The sequence below is a fragment of the Prionailurus bengalensis genome, chromosome B2, assembly GCF_016509475.1.
Source record: "Prionailurus bengalensis isolate Pbe53 chromosome B2, Fcat_Pben_1.1_paternal_pri, whole genome shotgun sequence".
NCBI classification, from domain to species: domain Eukaryota; kingdom Metazoa; phylum Chordata; class Mammalia; order Carnivora; family Felidae; genus Prionailurus; species Prionailurus bengalensis.
Window position 1 is genome coordinate 3,563,404 of NC_057349.1, and position 24,607 is coordinate 3,588,010.

At 45.8% G+C, this 24,607-nt stretch overlaps 1 protein-coding gene across 3 annotated transcripts; it reads left to right on the forward strand.

Moving 5' to 3' along the window:
- Positions 1-1,419: 1,419 nt before the first annotated feature.
- Positions 1,420-23,652, forward strand: ZNF322 (zinc finger protein 322). 3 transcript variants are annotated; one of them, XM_043592872.1, is made up of 5 exons: positions 1,420-1,729; positions 2,384-2,445; positions 2,597-2,685; positions 18,050-18,119; positions 21,205-23,652. In XM_043592872.1, exon 5 carries the CDS (start codon positions 21,387-21,389, stop codon positions 22,593-22,595), a length of 1,209 nt encoding a protein of 402 aa, XP_043448807.1. In that variant the 5' UTR covers positions 1,420-1,729; positions 2,384-2,445; positions 2,597-2,685; positions 18,050-18,119; positions 21,205-21,386; the 3' UTR covers positions 22,596-23,652. The 3 variants fall into 3 exon arrangements, with proteins under 3 accessions (XP_043448807.1, XP_043448806.1, XP_043448805.1); XM_043592870.1 differs by having other exon boundaries at positions 1,427-1,729; positions 2,384-2,465; XM_043592871.1 differs by lacking the exon at positions 2,384-2,445.
- Positions 23,653-24,607: the final 955 nt, after the last annotated feature.

The following is a 24,607-nucleotide window of genomic DNA, read 5'->3' on the forward strand; positions in this document are numbered from 1 at the left end:
CTGCTGTCTCCGTGCTAGGTGTGAGCCGCTAGAGGAATGGGACTAGGTCTCATCGGCCTTTAAATTCCTAATAGCCACTGTGCAGGCACATGAGTTGGTAGTGCTCCATAAGCATTTGCTGAATGAATGACACGAGAAATAAAATGAGCACTCAGGGCCACTGTCTCTTGAAAGAAAAGGCTGAGGAGTTCAGCACTTTATGAGACCTTCTCACATGCAGTGTGGGGATCAGAACCATTTGCTTGATTTCTATTCCAGAATATCCCCACAATGCACTCAACCACTGCTGAGGTAGCCTTCTAAGCATAGCGAGCGCAAGCACAGGCCCTGGGATCAGACTGTTCATCTTTCAGCCTCATCAGTTACCAAACGTGAGCTCTTGGGCAAGTTACTCAATCTCTGTGCGCACCAGTTTCCTAAGATAAATCATCATCATAATACACATCTCATAGAATTTCTGTGACAGGTTAATGGGATAACACATGGGAAGTGTTTAGATCACGGTCTGGAACGTACCACCTACTCAATTTAAAAATTACTATTTCAAATATTAAGACGACTCCCGGTAGAGCATTTTGGCCTTGCTCAGTTTTCGTTAAAAGCAAATATGAAACGAAAATAAACCGCAGCTCCCCCGGAGAATCCCAGAATTAGCAACATGATTCGCTAATCTTGAACGCCTGACTGGTAAACCCTGAGGATGTTCTCACGGCTCCCGGCCCCCAGTACTTTGCTCACAACCGAAGTCCTTGGTTACACCGCCAAGGACTCTTTGCCGTCTGAGGGCTTCTTAAAAACTTTTGCTCACTCAACAACCGAGCAGGGAAAGCAGATCTTCCTCGGAAGGAAATCTCCATTCTGCTCGAACCCAAACACAAGGGATTAGTCTTAGCGGATTCCAGCCCAGGGCTGGGGACCCCGCTGGCATCGGAGCAGTCCTAGCCTCCTCCGCTGCAGCTGTCTCCACCTACGCACGACCACCACCTCCCCTCTGAAAGCGTTTCATCCAGCTCGCGGGCCACATCCTCTGTGACCGAGCGCTTCCGCTGCGCTGCGGGCTCCTCCATTTCTCCCAGGTCCTTCGGGGTGTTTTTCGCGGGGTCCGCACTCGTCTCCGTGAAGCTACTCCTAGCTCGAGTCCTCCTTTAACTGCCTTGAGGAAAGGGCACGGAAGTCAGACACTGTCATTTAAACAACGTCGTTTCCTCTTACACCAGGTGGCCGTGGAGCACCCACCTCCCCCCTCAGCCCAGGACGCCAAGCCTCCGAGGAACTCTCCATTTCCTGGCCAGCTCCGCCCCGAACCGCCGAAGGCCCGCAGCGCAGGCGCCCCGGGGCCCCGCCCCGCTACACGGGCTCAGCCCCCATTGGCCCAGAGGCTGGGGGCGGGACGCCCCAGCCGCCGAAGCAGGGGAGATCATGTGACTCGCGGGGGCGGGGCTGCGCCGGCCGCTTCCCAGCCTGGCTGAAAGGGCTCGCGTAGCCGGCCCTGTCGGCCCTTAAAGCGGTCAGTGGGCGGCCTGGCCCCAGCTCCCCTCCCGAGCCGCGCAAAGGGAGCTGCTCCTGGCTCTCGTCCGCCCCCCAGGTTTGCTTTCCTTCCCTTCCCGAAGGTGGGCCCCGAGGTCCACCGCCGCGGAGGCTGCGGCCGCCGGGAAGCCCAGCGCCGAGTGTCCGGAGACTAACCGGAAGTGCGGTCCCAGGCGGAGGGGCGGTGCCGGCGGCTGCCGGGGTAAGCGCGGCCCGCGGGGCCTGGGAGGGGCGCGGCCGCGGGGCCCGGGGGGAGTGGGAGGGGGGCGGCGGGACCAGAAAGCAGCCCCCGCCGCCTCGCCGGCCCCCGGCCTCCGCAGGGCAAGAGCAGCCTCTGCTACTCGCCGCCGAGCGGGGTCTGTGACCCCCAGCCGCCCGACGGCGGACCGAGAGACGGTCAATGAAAAGTTGAAAGAAGAGAAGCTCGGTACGGTCGCTCCTGGAGATAATAGTAAATATTAATTAGCAGGCACTTTTCTAAGCGATCTGTATCTCTTCCTACGGGGGGGAAACCGAAGGACCTTGAAGTCCACCCCCTCCCCCAGCATCTCAAAGGTAGAGATTAGTTATATTGCACTCAAATGTTCAGAAGAACAGAACCATCTGGTTTTCAGCCACCTTATAACTATTCTTGGAAAGCTACGTTGTATATAAAATGGTACCGTATACACTTGTCAACTACGCTTGGCGTGTAGAGTGGTTAGAAGAATGGGTCCTTGACCTTAGAAGTTGAGGTAATGCAAACAAAAGATAATTAGCAGAAAGAAGAATGTAAACAAGCAAGTGAAACAGGACTCGGGGCTTTCTTAAGTTAAAGTTAGTCATTGTCCAGGAGGATTCTTGGTGTTTTGTCTAGAGCTGGTTGGGAAGGACCTGATGGCCGCCAGCAGCAGGTGCCTCTTGGAGGAGAAACAAAATGTAAGCAAATGTGGGAAGAGGTAAGATGTGGTTGAAGGATGCTGACCAGACTGGGGAGTAAATGGGAGCAATATTTAGATGGCCAGCTCCAGAAAAAATACAAATTTCACCAAAAAACTGTACATTTCTGCGTTATTGATTTTTCCTCCAGGAGAGGGCAGAATTGTGTGCTGTGAATACTTATGGACCAGAGACCTTTTGAAGCCAGAAGGAACACTGTCTCGAGTCTTTGTTGTTACGGTAAGTGGCATACCAGGTTGCGTGTTTCTAGATAAATGTGGATTTGGGAGGGGGAAGGAGAGGTGGGACTGAGGGCCTGCCTAGGATTGGGAGAAGATAACATGAAAAAGGGATTGATACTCTCTTAGCTCCTGAAATAGCAAAGTGATAAAACTGGATCCTATTCCACTAACCTGAATGTATTTTCTACTTCTTTCCAACATGGATACTCGCAACAGGCTTGTAGTAATTGCTTCTTGGTTGATTTGCGGCCCAGTACAGGCAGTATGCTCAGTGCTTGGGCAGACTCCGTAGTTAAAAGATCGAAATTTAAATCGTGGCTCTTCTGCTTACTAGCTGTGAGTTGTTGGGTAATTATTTAACTGCCCTAAGCATCAGGTTTTCTATCTGTTAGGTGCAAATATGGGTATTAATACCTATTTTATAGAGTTCTTGGGAAGATTAAATGAGACAGTCCATGCCATCAATTAAAAATAAATGAAGGGGGGGGCCAACAGGGTGCTCAGTCAGTTGAGCGTCCGACTCTTGATTTTGGCTCAGGTCATGATCTCACAGTTCTGTGAGTTTGAGCACTGAGTCTGGCTCTGCTTGGGATTCTCTCTCTCTCCCTCTTTCTGCCCCCTCCCATATCTCTCTCAAAATAAATAAGCTTTAAAAAAGTAAAAGAAAGGAGGTAATCCCTAGCCTCAGGCCTGATACAGTTGGCATTACCTGTTTTTTAGATTAATATTCTGTCACCTTTGTCTGTTTGTCCCATGCATTCTTAACCTTGCACTTTGAAGTTCTAAACTCAGTTTCTCTGCCTGGACTTTTATTGCCTGCCTGCTTACTCTGCACACTGTGACTCTACCCATGGAAGAGAGAACCAGTGTCTTGCTAGGGTGAGATAAGAGAAACCTCTTGGAAGAGGGTACCCTGAAGCTAAGACTTGCAGGGTATGTTTGAGTTTGCCAAGAGGACCAGCCAGGGCCACTAGCCTAGCCGGTTGCATTGCCATGGGGGTTCTGAGAATTATGACGGCCCTTTTTTTTGTCATGCCGTGTGGTCATAGGTTTCATTCAACGGCGTAGCCTAGATCCTGGGGATATTGCAGGGGACAATAGACTAAGGCCTAACCCTAATGGAAGTTACATTCTAGTAGGAGGGAGAAACAAATGAACAGGTATAAAATCTATTCCACATCGTTGGATGGGAAGTGCTATAAGAGAAATGGAACAGGATAAGAGGACCCCGCTGTCTGACATAAAGTGGTCCAGGGGGTGCCTCCTTTTGAGGAATTAATGTTCAGAGACTGGAATCAAATAAGGAAGCAGGCTACCTGGGGGGAGAGCATTCTAGGCAGAAGGAGCAAGTGCCAGAGTTTTGAGGCGGCTCGCGAGGCTGAAGGTAGGCCGGGGTGCCACAGGACGTAGAAAGCGAAAACCAGGCTTTATTCTGAGTGTGCTGCGAAACAGGTGAAACATCTTGGAGCTAAGGAAGTTTGGACAGCTAGACTGTGTTTTGTCTCCTAGGTGCTGACATCTAAAAGACTGAGATGCGAATAAGAAAATGATTTCCTTATGTTTTAAGTTTTTTCTTCTTGGTGCCCCCCGCTTTATTGGCTACTTAGGGCAGATAGGCTTCCCTGGCCTGATAAGGCGGGAATACTCTGATTTCGCTTACCAGGCTATGACCAGACTCAGAATTCTCCGTTTCCACTCTGCTCCCCTTTTGACCTTAGCAGTCATACTGCAGTAATACACATTTTATTTTATCTTTTTAATGTTTGTTTATTTTTGAGAGAGACAGAGACAGAGAACGAGCAGGGGAGGGGCAGAGAGAGAGGGAGACACAGAATCAGAAGCAGGCTCCAGGCTCTGAGCTGTCAGCATAGAGCCTGATGCGGGGCTCGAACTCTTGAACCATGAGATCACAACCTGAGCCAAAGTTGGACGCTAAACCGACGGAGCTACAGGCGCCCCACACAGCTTAAAAGACAGAACGTTCAGGGGCGCCTGAGTTATTGTTTATGATTTAGCTAATTAAGTTTAAATGGGCTTTGAAGAAGGCTTTGCACAAGAGACAGACATGGAGGATAGACTCGATAAATATTCGGGTTTTCATGTGTGTGAAGATGGAATGAAGAAATAATAGAGCCTGTCATTCATCGAGCATCCCTTGATTCTCAGGCATGGAGCTGGGTCCTTAGTGGCAGCGTCTCAGTTGTCATGGCGGCTCCTTAAGGCAGGCCATGGTACCTTACATATTTTATCACAGGGGAAATGGAAGCAGAAGGAAGGTAAGTACTTTCCTTACCCAGGTTCCTGCGTCTACAGGGGAGCACAGTGGGAATTTGAACCAAAACCTGATTCCAGAACTTGAACGTTCAATGTCAGCACAATATATCAACTCACTGCTACCGTGTTCTTTAAAAAACAAACTAAAATATCTGTTAATTTGGAAATAATTTCAGACTCACACAAAAGTTGCAAAATCATACAGAGTAGTCCTGTACCCTTTGCCCAGCAGTCCTAACTGTTACCGTTGTACTGTGTTTGCTTTACGACTCTGTGTGTGTCTGTGTTCACCTACATATGCATCCATGTGCGTTTTTTTCCTGAACTTTTTGAGAGTAGGTTATAGCCATAATGATTCTTGTCAAACTATGAGAGAATGAAGCCCTGAAGTCTTACGACATGCTAAGCCCTAAAGTCTTAAGAGAATTAAGCCCTAAAGTCCTAAGGTATGTCATGAATCAACTGCTTTCTTAGGCACGTACAATGCTTCTAGCTACATGCCATTCTTGGGAGAACTGAAAAAACAGTTACTCAAATCATTTTCTGTGGAGCTTCATTCTTTCCTCGAACCCCAGCTGAGAGAGCCTGTCCTAAATACTCAATAGTTTCTGTCTTAAAAACAAGGCTGTTCTCTTACCATTACAGCTATCAAAGTCAAGATATTAACTCATATAATACTATCTTACTCAAATTTAGCCCATTGTTCCACTAATGGCCTTTTCAAGAAAAGGGAAAAACCTGGTTCTTACAAAGATCAATCCACCACCCCCCCTATTTCATTTAATTGTCATGTCTTCTTGTTTGTGGCACACATATCCTCAGACTTTGTCTTTCATGACCTTGACTTTTTTAAGAGTTCAGGCCACGTATTTAGTAGGATTTCCTTCACTTTGGGTTTGTCTGATGTTTCCTCATGATCAGATTCAGGCTATACGTTGTTGACAAGGTGGCCCAGGGGTGCATTCCGTACTGCACATTCTAGTAGGAGGCAAGTTATATACCATGTTACTGGTGACAGTGACTTTGATCACTGGGTTTAAGTGGTGGCTTCCAGGTTTGTGTCCTATGAAGTTACTCTCCTTGTACCTGTAATTATTAAATATCTAGTAAGGAGATATTTTCAGATTGTGTCAATATCCTGATCTCACAGACTTTATACCCACTAGATTTTTACCTGAAATAATTCATATTCTGTGCTCGCTTCGGCAGCACATATACTGAAATAATTCATATTCTTCTTTTGATTGGACATCGTGACTTTTAAAATTACATCTTTTCTTCTACATTTAATTGTTGGCTTTTTAGTATAAGAAAAACTCCCTTCTCTATTCGCTTTTATATATATATATATATATATATATATATATGTATATGTATAGATTCGTGGATTCTTACTGTGTTACTAACTTATTGCTTGTTTTGATGTTCTGTTTGTTCCGGACTTGGGTAATAGCAGCCCCCTTGGCCTGGCTCCTGGGTCCTTTTCCCATCTTGTCACTACTTTCTGAGCACTTGCTTATTTTCTGGCACAAGGTGCTCCGGGCTCATCTTGTCCTTTCTAAAGCCCAGAATCAACATTTCTCCCAGGAGCCCTGATCGCTTTCAGGGGAGAATGGTGTTTAGAAACAAGACCTGAGTGCTTGGTGTGCTCCTTACTACTAAGATTTCATGCTTTCTGTGACCTTTCAGCAGACATTATTAGAAAGATAAAATAAACGTGCACTTTGACACATACATGCATTTCTGTGTTCTGTATATACTTAAAAACTTGATCTCTGGGGTGCCTGGGTGGCTCGGTTGAGCATCTGACTTCAGCTCAGGCCATGATCCCACAGTTCATGAGTTCGAGCCCCGCACTGAGCTCTCTGCAGTCAACACAGAGCCTACTTTGGATCCTCAGTACCCCCCATCCCGCCCCTCTCCCATTCATGTGCTCTCTTGCTCTCTCAAAATAAATAAATAAACTTAAAAAATGTTTTAAAAAATTTGACCTCCTGATACTTCTAATTCCAGTTAAACACTAGAGTTCTCTTTTCTGTATTTGTAACTCCCTTCTCTGACGATAAGGAATCTGTGTGCCATTTTGCCAGTAGTATATTTACTTATTTGTTCAGTCCGAGGGTATACAGTAGGTAGTATATCTTCACGTCCACAGGGGGAAATAGCCCTGCTAATTAGAGTGCAGTAATTGTTTATAGTTCTTTTTATCTTCAACTTGGGTTTATATTCTTAGTATCGTATTAAAGTACGATTTGAGTTTGTCCCCTTCTGGGTATTCTTCATTTGAAACACTGACTCATTTGTTTCGCTTATATTATATTGTAACATTTTGCTCAGGCGTCTTGCCTGTTTACTTACTCAGCGTGTGGAATGTAACAGTTATGAAAGTAAAAACCTGCGCGTTACAAACAAGGTAGGTTCACAGAAGCTGACTCTCCCTCCATCACCTGTTGCCACCAGTTCCGTTTTCCTGTGCTCTTACTGCGGGTTCGCCCCCCACGGGATAGTAGCCACGCGCATTAGTGTCTTCTTTCACCTTTTCCAAAGCTGTCTGTGGCCAGATGAATAGATACGTGTGTAAGTTTTTTATTTCTACTGCGTTCTTACACAAAATGGAGTGGATGTTGTTCTTTTTTCCTTTTTGAGAGTGGGGGGAGGGGCAGAGAGAGGGAGAGAGAGAACTCCAAGCAGGCTCTGTACTGTCAGCCACGAGCCCGATGCGGGGCTCAGACCCACAGATGGTGAGACCGTGACCCGAGCCAACACCAAGAGCCGGACCCTTAACGACTGGGCCACCCACGCACCCCACAAAATGTGGCGTGTGTTTCTCGACTGTTGTTTTTTGAAATTTATGGTATATCCTGAAAATCATTTCCTGTCAATTCTCGAAGGTTTTCTTCCTTGTTACAGGTGCGTAGTACTCCGTTATACGAGGTTTGTTCAACCACTTTGCTTCACATGGGCGTTGAAGTGGTTTAAATATTTTCAAACCGCAAACCTTGGCTACGGTGCGCAACTTCATGCTTGTATATGTTCAAATTGTTGGAGATGTTATCTTCAGAGCCGATTTCTAGAGATGGGACCGCTGAGTCAGATACAAATGCAGATCTAGTTTTAGGAGCTCTGCCAAACTCCCGGCCAGAGCGTCGTGTCAGTTGGCCTTCCCTCTAGCAACACAAGCGTGTCTGTTGCCCCGCAGTTTTGACAACAAAATGCGCCGTCATACCTTTCAATGGATGCCGGCCTGATTGGTGAGAAACAATATTTCACATACCTTTTTTAATTATTTCATTTTTTTAAATAGACGTTTTTGAGAGTACTCGTAGGTTCCCAGCAAAATTGAGTGGAGAGTGCACGCAGCTGCCTTACGTCCCCTACCCCCCCCCCCCCCCCCCCCCCCCCCGCCCACCAGCCTCCCCGGCTGTCAACCTCTGGGACCAGAGTGCTACATCTGTTACAAAGGAGCCTACATTGAGATGCCATTATCACCCAAAGGCCTTGATTTACTTGAGGGTTCATTCTTTGTGTTGTACATTCCGTGGCTTTGACAAATGTATAATGGCGTCTGTCACCATTTATGGTGTCACAGAAGAGTTTCACTGCCCTGAAAATCCTCTGTGCTCCGCTTACTCATCCTTCTCCCCGACCCCTGAAACCACTGATCTCTCTCACCAATGCCATAGTTTTGTTTATTCTAGAATATCATGTACTTGGAATCGTACAGTTTGTGGCCTTTTCAGGCTGGTTTCTTTCACTTAGCAATATGCGTACAAGGTTTCCCCAGGGCTTTCCCTGGGGAACATTCCTATTTCAGCTCTAAGCAATGTTCCGTTGTCTGGATGTGGCACCGTTTGGTTATCCTTTCACTGACTGAAGGGCATCTTTGGTGCTGCCGAGTTTTGGCAATTGTGCACAGAGCTGCTGTAAACATCCTTGTGCAGGTGTTTGTGTGGACATCACATTTTCAGCTCCTTTGGGTAAATACCAAGAAGCACAGTTGCTGGATTATGTAAGAGTGTGTTTAGTTTTGTGTGTGTGTGTGTGTGTGTGTGTGTGTGTGCGTGTGTTTAATGTTGATTAATTTTTGAGAGAGACAGTGTGAGTGGGGGAGGGGCAGAGAGAGAGGGAGACACACAATGTGAAGGGGCTCCAGGCTCTGAGCCGTCAGCATAGAGCCCAACGCGGGGCTTGAACCCACCAACTGTGAGATCATGACCTGAGCTAGGTCGGACGCTTAACCGACCGAGCACCCAGGCACCCCAGAGTGTGTTTAGTTTTGTGAAAAACCACCAAACTGCCTTCCAGAGCGGCTGTACCGTTTTGCGTTCCCACCAGCGATGGACGGGAGTTCCTGTTGCTCCACGTCTTTGTCAGCATCTGGTGTTGTCAGTGTTCTGGATTTGGGTCATTGTAATTTTTAGTGGTATCTTGTTTTAACGTTCAGTTCCCCAGTGACGTACGGTGTGGAGCATCTTTTCATATGCTTATTTGTCATCTGTACATCTTCTCTGGGGGGCTGTCCAGATCATTTGCCCTTTTTTCAATCAGGTGGTTCCTTGTTGGGTTTTAAGAATATAGAAATGCATTGTATATTTTGGGTAACAGTCCTTTATCAGATGTCTTTTGCAAATATTTTCTCCCGGTCTGTGGCTTCTCCCAGTCTGTGGCTTTAGACTGTGTCTTTTACAAAACAGAAGTTTTTAACCTTAATGAAATCCAGATTGTTATTTCTTTCATAGGTCATTCCTTTGGTATTTTGTCGAAAAAATTGTCTTTATTTCCCCCTGTGTTATCTTCTAGGAGTTTTATAGTTTTGTGTTCTACATTTAAGTCCATGGCCTATTTTGAGTTCATTTTTGTGAAAAGTGTAGAGTCTGTCTATTTCGTATTCTTGCAGGGGACGTCCAGTTGTTCTTGCCACATTTGTTGAAAGACATCTTTCTGGATTGCATCGCCTTTGCTGTTTTGTCGAAACATCAGTTGACTACAACTATATGAGTCCCTTTCTAGACTCTCTTCCACTGGTCTATTTGTCCTTTTACCAATACCACATGGGTTACTGGAGCATTGTAGCAAGTCTTGAAGTTGAGTAGTGTCAGTCCTTCAGTTTTGTTCTCTTTCAATAGTTTGTTGACTATTCTGGGCCTTTTGCTCTGTGTATAAACTTTAGGGTCAGTTTGTTGATAGCAACAGAATAACCTGCAGGGATTTTGATTGGAATTGAGTTCAACCTGTGGATCAAGTTAGGAAGAATTGGCGTCCTGACAGCATAGGTGTCAGCATATCCATGAACATGGGATTTCTGTTCATTTATTTAGTTCTTTTTTATTTCTTTCATCAGAGTTTTATGTTTTCTTCATGCATACATAAGTTAGATTAATACATAAGTTAGATTAATACTTAAGTATATCATTTTGCATAGGTGCTAATGATGTTGGGTTTTTAACTTCAGATTCATTGCTGGTGTGGAAGAACGTGATTGCCTTTTGTATATTATCTTTGTATCCTGCATGCTTGCTATAATCGCTTAATTAATTCCAGGTTTTTTGTTGATACTTTTGTATTTTCAACACTGACAGTCATGTGATCTGGAAGCAAAGATAGTTTATTTTTTCCCATTCTTTATAATTTTTATTTCTTCTTCTTGTCTTACTGTATTATCTAAGACTTTCAGTGTGATGTTGAAAAGGAGTAGTAAGAAGGGACATCCTTACCTTTTTCCTAGTCTTAACTGGAAAGACTCGAGCTTCTCACCATTAAGTATAGTATTAGCTATAGTTTTCTTGCATTCTTTATCAAGTTTAGAAAGCTCCTGTCTATTCCTAGATATTTCATGTACTGTTAATTTAAATTTCTGTAAATATAAGTGAGATTCAACATCTTTTCATATGTTTCAGAAACATTTTTCTATCTTTTTTGTGTATTTTTTTTTGCCTATTGTTCTGTCAGGTTTTTAGTGGTTTTTTTTCCCTCAATTTTTAAGAGACCTTTATCTAATAGATGTAAATATTCGTTTGTCTCAAATATATGTTACAAACATTTTCTTTCAGTTTGTCATTGACTTTTGACTTTGTTCTTTCCTTTTTACATGCAAAATGCTTTTATTTTAGTCAAATGGCCAATCTTGTGTCATAGGCTGAAAACCTTTCTGTACACTGAGGTTATCTGTACGTTTCAGTACCTGTGTGGTTTCAACGTGTTAAATTCAGATCCCTGATCAGTTTAGAATTGATTTTGGTATGTGATGTGGGTATAGATCAAATTGTATCAGTTTTCATGTGACTATCCTGATGTTCTGACATCGTTTATTAAAAGTTCAGCGATGGGGCGCCTGGGTGGCGCAGTCGGTTAAGCGTCCGACTTCAGCCAGATCACGATCTCGCGGTCTGTGAGTTCGAGCCCCGCGTCAGGCTCTGGGCTGATGGCTCGGAGCCTGGAGCCTGTTTCCAATTCTGTGTCTCCCTCTCTCTCTGCCCCTCCCCCGTTCATGCTCTGTCTCTCTCTGTCCCAAAAATAAATAAACGTTGAAAAAAAAAATTTAAAAAAAAAAGTTCAGCGCCTGGGAGGCTCAGTCGATTGTCTGACTCTTGATTTTGGCTCAGGTCATGATCTCACAGTTCATGAGCTCAAGCCCTGCATCGGGCTCTGTGCTGAGAGTGCAGATCCTGCTTGGGATTCTCTCTCTCCCTCTCTGTCTCTCCCCCACTCATGTGCTCTCTAAATAAACAAATAAGTAAATAAATAAGTAAATAAATAAATAAATAGTTTAGCTTTTCCCTGGTAATTTGAGACATAACCCTTATTGTATACTAAATTTCTATGTATGTTGATATCTGTTTCTGGATTTTTATTCTATTCCACTTATCTTTTTATGTATTCCTGTACCAGAATATTAACATTAGAAGCTTTATACTATATTTTAATGTCTCATAGAGTTAGTCACACCCCCCCCCAATCTTTCTTTTCATTGTTTCCTAGCGATTCTTGCATGTTGGTTTTCCCAAGTGAATTTGAGTAATAACGGTAGCTCAGGCATTCCTGATATGTCTGTGAAGTGTCAGAAAGTATGTACTTTAGGTTTTGGGGGCCATATGGTCTCTGCCCACCTATTTAACTCTGCCTGTGTGAAAGAAGCCGTGGGCAATATGTTAATGAGTAAGTGTTACCTTGTTTCGGTAAAACTTTATGGAAACAGGCTGCAGGCCAGAATTGACCTGTGGGCCATAGTTTGCTCACATGTGGTCTGGTTCCATGAAGAAGCATATTATTTTTTGTTGTAATTGCGCTAATTCACACATCTTTTTACGAGGAACCAACATCTTCATTATATTGAGTCATTCTATCCAAGAACAAAAGATACCTTTCCGTTTGTTCAGGTCTACTTTTAGGTCCTTCAGTAGTGTTTGAGGGTTTTCCTCTTCTCTGTTTTACAAAATTATTTATTTTTGCGTATTTTATATTTTCTGTTATCGTACAAGGAATATTCTCTATCCTTGTATGCTCTAGTCGGTTGTCTGTGCACAGAAAAGGCTATTTGTTTCTGTGGGTGAGTTTTATATCCTACTGCCTTACTGAATTCTTTTGAGTCAGTTTTAATGTTGATTCTAGAGTTTTCTAGTTATACTCTCATACATCGCCAAACAGATATAATTTTACCTCTTTTCAGTTATTAAACCTCTAATTGACTTTTTGTTTCTAATTGTGTTGGCTAGTACTTCCAGCTCAGAGTTTATTAACAATGGAGATAGTGGTCATTCTTGACTTGTTCCTGATCTCACTGGAAGTGACTAGTTTTTCTCACTTAGGTACTGGCTATAAGACTAAGGAGTGTATATTTTATCATTTAAAAAGGAGTATTCGTATAAAAAATAAAAGGAAGTATTCATTAATTCCTACTTTCTTGAGTATTTTCATCAGGTATGGATGTTGATTTCTGTTGTGAGTTCCTTCAGTATCCATGGAGATAATTATGATTTTCCCCCATAGATCCGTTAATATGCAGTATTATGTTAATGGATTTCCTAATATTGAACAAAGCTTGCATTCCTTGAATAACTCCCACTTTTGTCATGATATATTACTTTCCTTAATGTGATGTTGGATTTTTGTTAGTACTTTTCACTTTTATTTATTTATTTATTTATTTATTTTTAAATTGAATAGATGGACCAGTGAACAGACTGAAATATGATTGCAATTACTTTGTTTTGCCCTAGAGGTCAAACTAGGAAGCACTTTATAGTCCATAAACTAAGCAGGTGGTGAGACTTGTGTTCTTTTTTTTTTTTTTTTTCCAACATTTATTTATTTTTGGGACAGAGAGAGACAGAGCATGAACGGGGGAGGGGCAGAGAGAGAGGGAGACACAGAATCGGAAACAGGCTCCAGGCTCTGAGCCATCAGCCCAGAGCCCGACGCGGGGCTCGAACTCACGGACCACGAGATCGTGACCTGGCTGAAGTCGGACGCTTCACCGACTGCGCCACCCAGGCGCCCCAGTACTTTTCACTTTAATACTGGGCTACAAAACATTTTTGTACTCTTTGTCAGGTTGTCAATGTTAAACTATTTTCACAAAAAAACTAGAAGTTTTGTTCATTTTTAAGCGCTCTGGAAGATATTTATGAAACATTAGGTTTATTTGGTCTTTGTAAGTTTGTTAGAATACTCTTCTGAAATCATCTAGGTGCAGGAGTGCCTGGGTGGCTCAGTCGGATGAGTGTCCAACTTTGGCTCAGGTCATGATCTCACAGTTCGTGAGTAAAAAAAAAAAATGTTTTTTTAATGATCTAGGTCTAGTGCTTTTTTGTGGGGTAATTTGTCAACAACTTTGTTTATTCTATGCATATTAGTGTTCTAAAACTTTCTGTCTCTGAAGGGGGTGATTTTGCTAAATTGTATTTCGCGAGGAAACAGTCTGTTTCATAGACTATCACATTTATTTGTGCAGAAGTCTGCAAAGTGATCCCGTATGTGTATGTGGGGGCGGGGTTTGTTTGTTTTAGCTATTATTTATTCCTTACTTTGTAAGCGTGTACTTTCTCCCTTGTTTCCTCATTAAGTTAGCTAGTAGTTTATCACTTCGTTACGTTTTTTCCAAAGTAGGATTTTGATTTATAATGAGGTTGTTTTTCTCTTCAGTTTCCTGATTTCCGTCTTTAATTTTATTTTCTTCCTTAATTTCTTTTGATTTACCTTTTTTTTAGCTTTTTGAGGTGAGAATTTAGTTTGTTCATGTAATTCTTTTTATCGATGTAAAAATATTTAAAACTATGAATATTCCTTGATCACTGCTTTAAATTTATTCCGTAGATTATAATCTGTAATATTGTTAATTGTCAATATTTAGAAATTTTGGTTTGTCTCCCCATTTGCTGAAGAGTTGTTTTATTAGTTTATTTTTCCCCATTTAGGAGGGGCTTTTTTAATTTGATGTTTCAATAAATTTTCAGTTTGATGTCACTTTATGGAACTTACTGATGCTCTCTTTGTGACCTACTATATGACAGAATTCTGTGACTGATTCATGTGTGCTTGAGAAGAAAGTTTATTTCCTGTTATTAGGAGATAACTATCCTTAGCTATCCCTAAGATTTACTTACTAATTCGATCAAGTTTTCCGCATCATAACTTATTTTTGTTCTTTGTATGTCCATTTACTGACCGTGGAATGTTAAGTTTTCTTATTAATAATGTGTGTATCTCTATTTCTTGTTATGTATTGTAGTTTTTGCTTGATGAGGTTGACTGCTGTGTGATTTGGTGCAAAACCATAACTGTTATAAGTCAAGCTATAGTATATGGCTTTCAACATTAAAAGGTGCCCTTTATCGTGTTTCATGTTTTTTGGGCGAATTCTCTTCCTGATATCTTAAAAAAAAAACAAAAAACCCTACTTTTATTGTTTCTATTTGCCGTGAATCCTTTTTTCTGTCCCTGTGTTTTCAGCCTTTTCAAATCTTTGTTTTAGGTGTCTCTTGTGTTTAGCATATAGTTGGGTCTTGCTTCTTGAGCCACAGTAAAAATTTTTTAATGGGTGAGTGAGTCGGTTAAGCGTCCAACTTCGGTTCCTGTTATGATTTCACACCTCGTGGGTTTGAACCCCGCATCAGGCTCTATACTGACAGCTCAGGGCCTGGAGCCTGCTTCGAATTCTGTGTCTCCTACTCCTATTAAGATAATAAATATATTTATTTTAAATATTACAATATTTAATATTTTATTAAAAAATAATAAATTTAAAAAAAATTTTTAATGGGTGAGTAAAACTCCTCATTTATCGATATGATTGATGTGTTTGGTCTCAGCGTGATCATATTATTTATACTTGTTTTTTCAACTACTTGTTGCTTTTCATTAAAAAAAATCTAGAATGTTTCGTTTTTGTTATAATGGCTACCTTGGAACATAGATCTTTTTTAATGCCTTGGTACCATTTTCTTTTTCTTTTTTCTTTTCGTAGTTTTTTTTCTTTTTTTAAGTTTTATTTATTTATTTTTGACAGAGAGAGAGAGTGGGAAGGAAGGAGAGAGAGGAAGAGAGAGCATCTCAAGCTGATAGGACAGAGCCTGATGTGGGGCTCAAACTCACACACCATGAGATCATTACCGGAGCAGAATCCAAGAGTCAGACGCTTAACTGACTGAGCCCCCCGGGCACCCCCTTGGTACCATTTTCTTATTTAGCCTTTAATTATCTGGTTTTTCAGGTTTGGGTAGTATCCCTTAACTCTCACCTGCCATTAATACAATAACCAGTGAGGTTATATTCGTTTTTTGTTTCTTTTCCTAGTTTTTAGTTGAATTACGTCTATTTTACTAGAATGTGAAATATTTAATAAGACTGCTAATTCAGCAACACTTTACCACTTTTGTCATTGTGGTAAAGTTTTGTGGCAGTGTTTTTCTTTTTTTGTTTTTTCTTTAATGTTTGTTTATTTTGAGAGAGATCGAGTACATGCTCCCAAGCAGGGGAGGGGCAGAGAGAGGGAGAGAGAGAATCCCGAGCAGGCTCCGAGCTGTCCGTGCAGAGCCCGATGCGGGGCTCAGTCCCACAAGCCATGAGATCATGACCTGAGCCAGAATCCAGTAGGATGCTTAACCTAAGACTGAGCCACCCAGGGGCCCCTAGATGGTATTTTTATTTTCCTTTTTTCTAAAAAACTTTTTCTATCATCTTGAAGGACCTTACATTCCTCTCTGCTCCTTTTCTCCTTCACGGTGCAGCCCAGAGGGTTCCTGTCCTTTCCTTTTTACTTTCCTGAAGGATCGCCACCCTGGGACTGCCTCTAAGTGTGTGCAGGCTGCGTCCCTTCCTTCTGTCCTGCTCTGCTCAGAGCTTGAAGAAAACATTTTCTACTTGGAGTGAGTTGTGTCCGTCGTAGACTGGTTCCAGCACCCCGGCCGGCCCGAAGCCTGCGTCTTCAGCCGGCCCTGCTCCCCTCGCCCTGCTGCCCTGGCCCTGCTCCCCTCGGCCCTGCCTCCCCTGGCCCTGCTCCCCTGGCCCTGCTTCTCTTGGGCCTGCTCCCTCATCCTGGCTCTGCTCCCCTCAGCCCTGCTCCCCTCGCCCTGTCCCTGCTCCCCTCGGCCCTGCCTCCCCTGGCCCTGCTCCCCTGGCCCTGCTTCTCTTGGGCCTGCTCCCTCATCCTGGCTCTGCTCCCCTCAGCCCTGCTCCCCTCGCCCTGTCCCTGCTCCCCTCGGCCCTGCCTCCCCTGGCCCTGCTCCCCTGGCCCTGCTTCTCTTGGGCCTGCTCCCTCATCCTGGCTCTGCTCCCCTCAGCCCTGCTCCCCTCGCCCTGGCCCTGCTCCACTCGGTGGCTTGCCGCTGAGAGCTCACCCGAGGCATTTGGGGAAGGGGTGTGTTTGTTCGGTGCATTTGTTCTTGTCCTTACAGAGCTAGAGGCATGGCGGGGCGGTGTGGGTGTGCATGTGGGTGTCTGCAGCACCGATACCCCCTCTCTAACTCTCTTTTCTTCCCGTGTTCTGTGTAGTTCTTCCAGACGTATTCTGTTCTTTTTCCATCTTTAATCCGTTTTCTGCCCCTCGACCGAAGTTAGCATGAAGCCCTTGTCATGGAAGCGCATAGGTTTTTCTGAAAAATCTAGTTGAACTATGACCTACGGCTTCCCTGACCTCTCGTTTTGGCCCGTGTGGAGTTCAGGCCGGGGGGCTGCTAAAGGGAACAACAACAACAACAACATCAACATCAGCAGAAATTGGGTTGTGCTTGAAGTTCCCGTCTTTCCTGACCTGTGTGCCGTTTCCTTTCCAGAGTCCTCGGGTAGCTGGCCTGTGCTTCCTGGCCAGGTTTCACGAAGATTCCGAGGGGGGCTGAGGATAGCCCGTGTTTACCCCGTCTTACCTGGAGCCAGAGCCAGGAAATAGGTCGTCCGCGTGGTGGCAGCTCTGGACGAGTGTCATGCAGAGCCTCTGCCCGGCCCGTGTGTTGTCTGGGTCTGAGCACTTCCGCTCTGGCTTCTGATCCCTGGTGGCAGCAGGACCCTCGAGGGACCTGAAGCCTCAGTGGCCCGGAAATGGCAGGTCCAGGCTGCTGAGGGAAGGAGTCAGGGACCGGCCTGGGCACTCTGACTCTCGTGCCCGTCAAGTGCCCGTCATCGGCTGCCTCCTGAGTTGCGTGTGGCTGAAACAGAAGGCGGCTGGGGCCGGTGTAGACTCTCGATGCCCCAGAGCCTGAGGCCTGCCCGCAGCACCGAGTAAAGTTGGGCCTTGTTGCTGTGCAGGTTGTCCCCACGGCTGCGGATGGGGCGGCCTGCGTTCCTGCGGCCAGGGTGTCACCTTTGCGTGTGTCTCTCCTGAGATTTGGCCTTGGGGGCCCTTCCCCTCCGTGTCAGAACCCCGAGGAGGACGTAGATTATGCAGATGGTTTTCAGATTCTTGTCCCCTTTCTGGAGAGCCACATGGGATGGGTTAGGACAATTCATCTCTCAGGACTCAGTGTAAGGGCTTGTGGGAGAACACCCTTAAGTTTTCTTAAGGAAACTTTACCCATTTTCGGAGTCGCCGAGTGAAACGCTCTAGGGCCAAGTCCACTCGCTTGTGACCGTCCCTGTCATACCCTCATGTCTTACAGGAGGCCGGCTGCCGAGAGAGACCGGATTCGCGGGGCCAGGAAGCCAGGCGCTCTCCCAGCTAGCTCCCAGGTAAGCCGCCGTGTCTAGTTCTCAGCAATGTGCGTCCTGTCTCCGGGACTGAGTCCGGGCACAGCGACACTCGGCCCCCTTCCTTTCCTGTGAGGACACAACAGTTACGGGGGGGGTGGGGGGGGGGTGGGGAGGCAGGGGGAGTGGTGCACGCACCGGAGGTGCCTGGTAAGCACCTGCCGTGTGCACGGGAGAAAGCGCACACACGACACCCAGACATCCTTGTCATGCTTCAGCCAGAGGCCTCAACGACCCGAGTACATCACGTATCAGAAGATGGCAGACGCGGTGGAGAAAATCAAGAAAGGGGTTGGGAAGCCGGGAGCATGCGGGCAGCTCCCTGTTTTAAACGCGGGGGTCGGGAGAGGCCTCCTGGGAAAGAGACATTTGAAGAAACAGAGGAATTGAGAGGGCGCCAGGCACACCCCTGGAGGAAGAGAGCTAGGGACCAGACCGGGAGGGGCAGAGGCCCTGGGGAGCATGGGTGAGGACAGCCCGGAGGCCATGTGGCCAGGTGAGGACGTGCGATGGGGACGCGCAGGGAACAGGCCGGTGAGAGAGCAGGTGGGGGAGGCCGCGGGGTCGGCAGAGCCTCAGGCTGTTCTTCGGGGGCACCGAGGACTTGCCCTGTTGTCTGGGCTTTTTCTTTGTATCTTTTTAGAGAGTGAGAGGAGAGGGGCAGACAGGGAGAGAGAGTCCCAAGCAGGCTCCGCCGGGCTTGATCTCAAGACACTGGGATCAGGACCCGAGTCATGACCTGAGCAGAAACCAAGAGTCAGAGGCTTAACCGACCGAGCCCCCCAGGCGCCCCCACATTCTGTTGTTCTAACACGAGTTCCGCTGGCCACGGAGTGGAGAGTCTGAGTGTAGGAGGTGGTGACGGGAGGGTGGCCTGAGTTCTGGGGCTACCGTGACGAAGTGCCACAGACTGAGCGGCGTAAAGAGCAAATTTATTTTCTCCCGGTTCTGGAGGCTGACGGTCCAAGATCAAAGCGTCGGGCTTGGTTTCTTCCGAGACGTCTCCTTGGCTCGCGGCCGGCAAGAGAGGCAGTTGGGTTCTCGTTCTGAGAATGGAGCCAGCGAGTCTGCTGATGGCTCCGTTGTGGAGAGTGAGGGAGAAGGTCACAGGACGACTCCAAGGCTTTGGCCGAGGACCTGAAAGAACAGGAACGGAGATCGGGTGGACGGGGGGCGGAGGAGGCCGGGTCTGTGCGCCACCGCCCCGCCTGTGCCGAACTTGTCTTTGACGGTCAGTAAGGCAGGAGCAGACACGAGGCGTTTCGTTGCAAACCCTGGTGAATAAGAAGCGTCTTTTGTGACACTTCAGGCTTTGGGGGTCGACGATGGCAGCCCCAGGCTACGTGGTGCTTCGTGCGCTGTGTGTTGTTGTTGTTGTTGGTAGTTTCTGGATCACTCTTTCCGAAGAGGCCCCCGGTCCCTCAATGACCGCGGTAAGTGTCCTGCTGCAGACACCCGCTTAGCGCTCCGAGACACGCGCACAGGAGTCAACGAGGTGACCTCTGGCGCTCGGCGCGCTGGTAAATAATAGGAGTATTCATTCTCTCGTGAGGACAGAAATGGGCTCACTTTGAAGATATTTTACTGGGTGGCAGAGGTCCATTTGATGGATCAGGTTGGTGACCTTGTTCCCTAGGGTACCCATCATCAAACGATCTGGGAGTGTAAGGAATTCTTAACACCACCGCGAGAGTCATCTGGAACTTGTAGTTTGGACCCCCAAAAATGTCACGTCTGGAACGGCTTTGACGATCACGGTGACGTGATAGATTTTTTGAAATCGGAGGTGTATACTTAACCGTATTTAGCATAAGCGTGCTGTCTCTTGTTCAAGCTCACCTCCTTCCCCTGCTCCGAGCCGTTGACTTCACTGCTCTGGTAGCCGTGCGTCACATTTCTCTCTCGTTCTGTCCTTCTGCCGTGGTTTCAGCATTACATTTCTTGTGGACCCGTGTCTGCACTCGAGAAACCGCACTCACTACTCCCACCCCATTCCGTTTTCTCTCATCCCCTAAACCTAAACATTAGAACTTTTTTGAGCTGACATTTGAAGCCGTGGTATTTCTTCTTATATTTATAAATAACTTTTTTTTTTTCTATCACAACAGCCGTCTCCGTGCCCTGCACATGGAGAGCTTACCGAATTGTTGCAGGGAAATCGGAAAACTGATTAGCAGACTGATGATGCAGGAAGCCCTCCACCTTCTAGATCCTTTTGACTCCTTGTTTTGTCTGAATTCAGGTGGCCACTGCTGCTGCCGCTTCTGGAGCTGTTGTGTTTTGGGTTCTGGTCCGTTACGCTTACTAGCGTGCTATACTCAACCCTCCTGCTGTTTTCATGTGACCTGAGTGTGCGGGTGCCCAGTCCTACGCGTCACAGCTGAGGAACCATGGACTCTGTCCCCAGAAGAGTGTACATACACCAAGTAACCTTTGCATCAGCGTTTTCGTAGGTTACTCTAGGTGTCTGTGGATGCAAAATAACTTCTGTTCTAGCTTTGAGCACCTATTATGCGCTATGAGGAGCTGTTCGGCCTCTTGATTATTCGGTTGAAGCGAGGGGAAGGGGAAGAACCCTGGTTTTGAGATCACCCAGGTTCATAACAGAAATAATCCTGACTGGTCTTTTCCTCAGATGTGTCACTGACCGGTTTCGTATTAGAAAAGAGGAAAACTAACTGGGGCGCCTGGGTGGCTCAGTCGGTTGAGCGTCCACCTTCGGCTCAGGTCATGATCTCACAGTCCGTGAGTTCGAGCCCCGTGTCAGGCTCTGTGCTGACAGCTCAGAGCCTGGAGCCAGCTTCGGATTCTGTGTCTCCCTCTCTCTCTGCCCCTCCCCTGCTCGAGCTCTGTCTCTCTGTCCCAAAAATAAATAAAAACATTAAAAAAAATTTTTTTTTCTTTAAAAAAAGAAAAGAGGAAAACTAACTGATTTCAACCCTTGTGAAAACTAGAGCACTTACGGACTCTGATGGAGAATTTCTGTCTTTTTTGCAGTGATTTTTAACTTTGAACATTCTTTTCTTAGTCACAGGAATATAGATAATATTTCTTCTTTGTCTCGCAGGGTGGAAAATACCAAGTAAGGAATTAGTGTATAGGATGCTGGAAAGTTGTAGTGACGAACTGCTCATGACTGAAAGGCCTAGAACAGATGTATCTTTCAAGTTCTTACCAAGAAGACAGCTATGAAGAAAATGATGGGTCAAGAAGACCAGTGGAAAACTCCCTAGGAGAGAGCCATAGAAAATGTGCGCTTCGGAAGAGAGATATAATCAGAGAACTCAGAAAAGGAAAATATATCATGTATGCCCTCAGAAGGGTAAAAAGATTTTTATTCATGTGCATGAGATTACGCAAATAGATGATCAGCTATACCAGTGCCTTGAACGTGAGCAAAACTTGTGTGAACGCTTAGCTCTTATTATGTGTGAGAGATCCCACACTGGGGAGAAACCTTACAGATGTGATATGTGTGAGAAAACCTTCGTCCAAAGCTCAGAGCTGCTTTCACACCAGAGGGTCCACAGTTACGAGAAACCTTATAAATGCAGCAAATGCGAGAAGAGCTTCTGGCATCACTTAGCCCTTTCGGGACACCAGAGGACACACGCAGGTAAGAAATTCTATACCTGTGACATCTGTGGCAAGAATTTCGGCCAGAGCTCCGACCTGCTTGTCCACCAGCGAAGCCATACAGGCGAGAAGCCGTATCTGTGTAGCGAGTGTGATAAATGCTTCAGTCGAAGCACGAACCTCATCAGGCACCGAAGAACTCACACGGGTGAGAAGCCGTTTAAGTGTCTGGAGTGTGAAAAGGCTTTTAGTGGGAAGTCAGACCTCATCAGCCACCAGAGAACTCATACTGGCGAAAGGCCCTATAAATGCAACAAGTGTGAGAAAAGTTACCGACACCGATCAGCCTTCATTGTTCATAAAAGAGTTCACACTGGGGAGAAGCCCTATAAGTGTGGCGCCTGTGAGAAGTGCTTTGGCCAGAAATCAGACCTTATTGTACATCAGAGAGTCCACACGGGCGAGAAGCCCTATAAGTGCTTGCAGTGCATGAGAAGCTTTACGCGGAGCGCTAACCTGATCAGGCACCAGGCAACTCACACCCACACTTTCAAATGCCTCGAATATGAGAAAAGCTTCAGCTGCGGCTCAGACCTTATTGTGCATCAGAGAATTCACATGGACGAGAAACCGCCCCAGTGGTCTACATGTGAGGGTGGCTTCCTCCTGGGCATGGACTTCGTGGCCCAACAGAAAATGCGAACTCAGACCGAAGAGCTGCGTTATAAGTACAGCGTGTGCGATAAAAGCTTCCACCAGAGCCCAGCCCTTCTGCAACATCAGACAATCCACATCGGTGAAAAATCGTATATCTGTAATATGGGTGACAAGGGTCTTGAGCTCAGCCCTCCCCATGCATCCGAAGCCTCACAGATGTCTTGATCAGACAAGGAGTTATAATCCCGTAGAAGGTGTATGTACGTGTCCGAGAACTCATAAGATAAAGGACTCTAGGCGAATCTCAGACTTTCCTCGGAGCTCAGACTTCCGTGGGGACCAGAGAATGCAACTGTGGGAAGTTGAGAAATGGTCTGCCCAGAGAGCTACCCTAGCAGGACACTTTTATCAGTCACTCGAGTGAGAAACCTTACAAATGCCCTGAGTTTTGGAAAACCCGTAGTCCAAGCTCACAGCTGATCACCCACGAGGGGATTCGTACAGGTGGGAGACCTTGCAAATGCAGCGAGTGTGAGAGAACTTTCTAGCGGTGCCCGCCCCCCCTCATCCCACGAGAATTCACACCAGAGGACTTTCTAAATGCCCTCCGTGTCAACAGAGCTTCAGACGGTACGCACATCGCATCGGATGTCAGAAAGCCCACGGTGGGGAGAAACCCCAGCGAGTGTGTAAAAAGCTTCTAACAGAACTGTGACTTTTTTTACTCTTCAGAGAAGCCATACTGGTGAAAGTGTGTCTATTTGTCTTGAATGTGGCAAATCCATTCATTGGGAGAGCCTCCTTGGGTTTGCACCAAAGAAACCCAATCTGAGGAAGGACCTTACAGAGTCTCTGAATGAGAAAAACTTCTGTCCGTGATCCGCTCTGGTGGTATCCCGGGGCACTCACACAAGTGAAAAAGCCCCTGGAGTCTGAAAAAAGCCTTGTCAGAAACTCTCCTACCTTACCGGCTCCCAAAGAACGTACTCTGCAGAGAACTTTTTGCCAGTGAGAGATCGAATTGTGTGGACCGTGTACATATAATAGGTATGAAGAGAACTGTTCTCACAGTTAGTTGACCCATATGGTAGAGATGACTTTTAATGGAGTCAGTATGTAAACAGTTTTTAGATCCCCAGGAGCTCGTTCTGGGACGAGTGAGGGCAGGTCGCGGTAGGCCTCATGGGTAACTCAGGTAAAGATGCTTTTCTTTTATCTGAACCACTTAATGATTACTTTCGCTTTTTACAATTTGGAAATCCAATAAAGGAAAGGACCGTAACCTTGTGATAGAAGGTGTGACATGTGTTACTGTCGGGGGAAAGGATTGTATTGACTTTGCCTCTGTCCCTTTTTTATTCTTGACCAGAATGGGGACTAGCGTGTCGATAGTAGCCTGGGAACCATTTGCTAGTAGTGAAAAGAACTGAACGGCCAGGGAGTAGTGACCCTAGATCGAAACTGTCCCCCCAGGTTCCTCCTTCGGAGGGCCAACCTCATAAAGAGGCAGAATAGTCAGCTTGTGTATTTTAGTGTGAGTTAAGGCATCCCCTCAAAAGTTTCCTTTCCCTGAAATACCTTTGAGATGATCGCTGGTTTTCGAAATCTCCGCTTTAGAGATTGATTTCTTTCCAACTCAGAAGTGCAAATTTCAGCAGAACCGTCATGACGTTGCTAGCGTGCACGTTGTTGGGACCTTATCACGTCTCTTTCAGTGATGAGACCCGCTCTTCAGATCCTCGCAGGCTGATTAAGGGAAACCAAAAGAAAGGTTTAAGCCTGAGCAGGCACAGAAAAGAACACATAATGATGCATTATTAATGGAGGAGCAGAAAAGAACACATAATGATGCATTATTAATGGAGGAGCTAAACTTCTTGATTCTGATTATCCCGACTCCAAAGCTGGTGTTCTTTTCACTCTGTTACCCTGCTGTTGATAGCAAATCAAGCCCCATAATGATACGCTTTTCGTTTATTTCAGTTCTGCCAAGAAAAGAGAATACTTTTTATTCCCAGGGAAAGGATTGCAGTCACCACAACACAAGGTATCTGTTTGGCTCGGAATGTAGGATTCTAAATGCTAGAAGGGAAAAGTAGTTGGCAGATTCATCAGAGGTTTAAGGATGAGCACGCATCTGCAATTTACCAGGATAGTTATGATTATCTTTAACATTCTCTAGAAATACTATAATTAATCCAGGGATTATTAACGGACAATTCTGAGGGGTTTTTTCC

Bases quoted from the DNA above. Each gene is read 5' to 3' on its own strand.
- ZNF322 (XM_043592872.1), top strand. From the start codon at position 21,387: ATGTGCGCTTCGGAAGAGAGATATAATCAGAGAACTCAGAAAAGGAAA.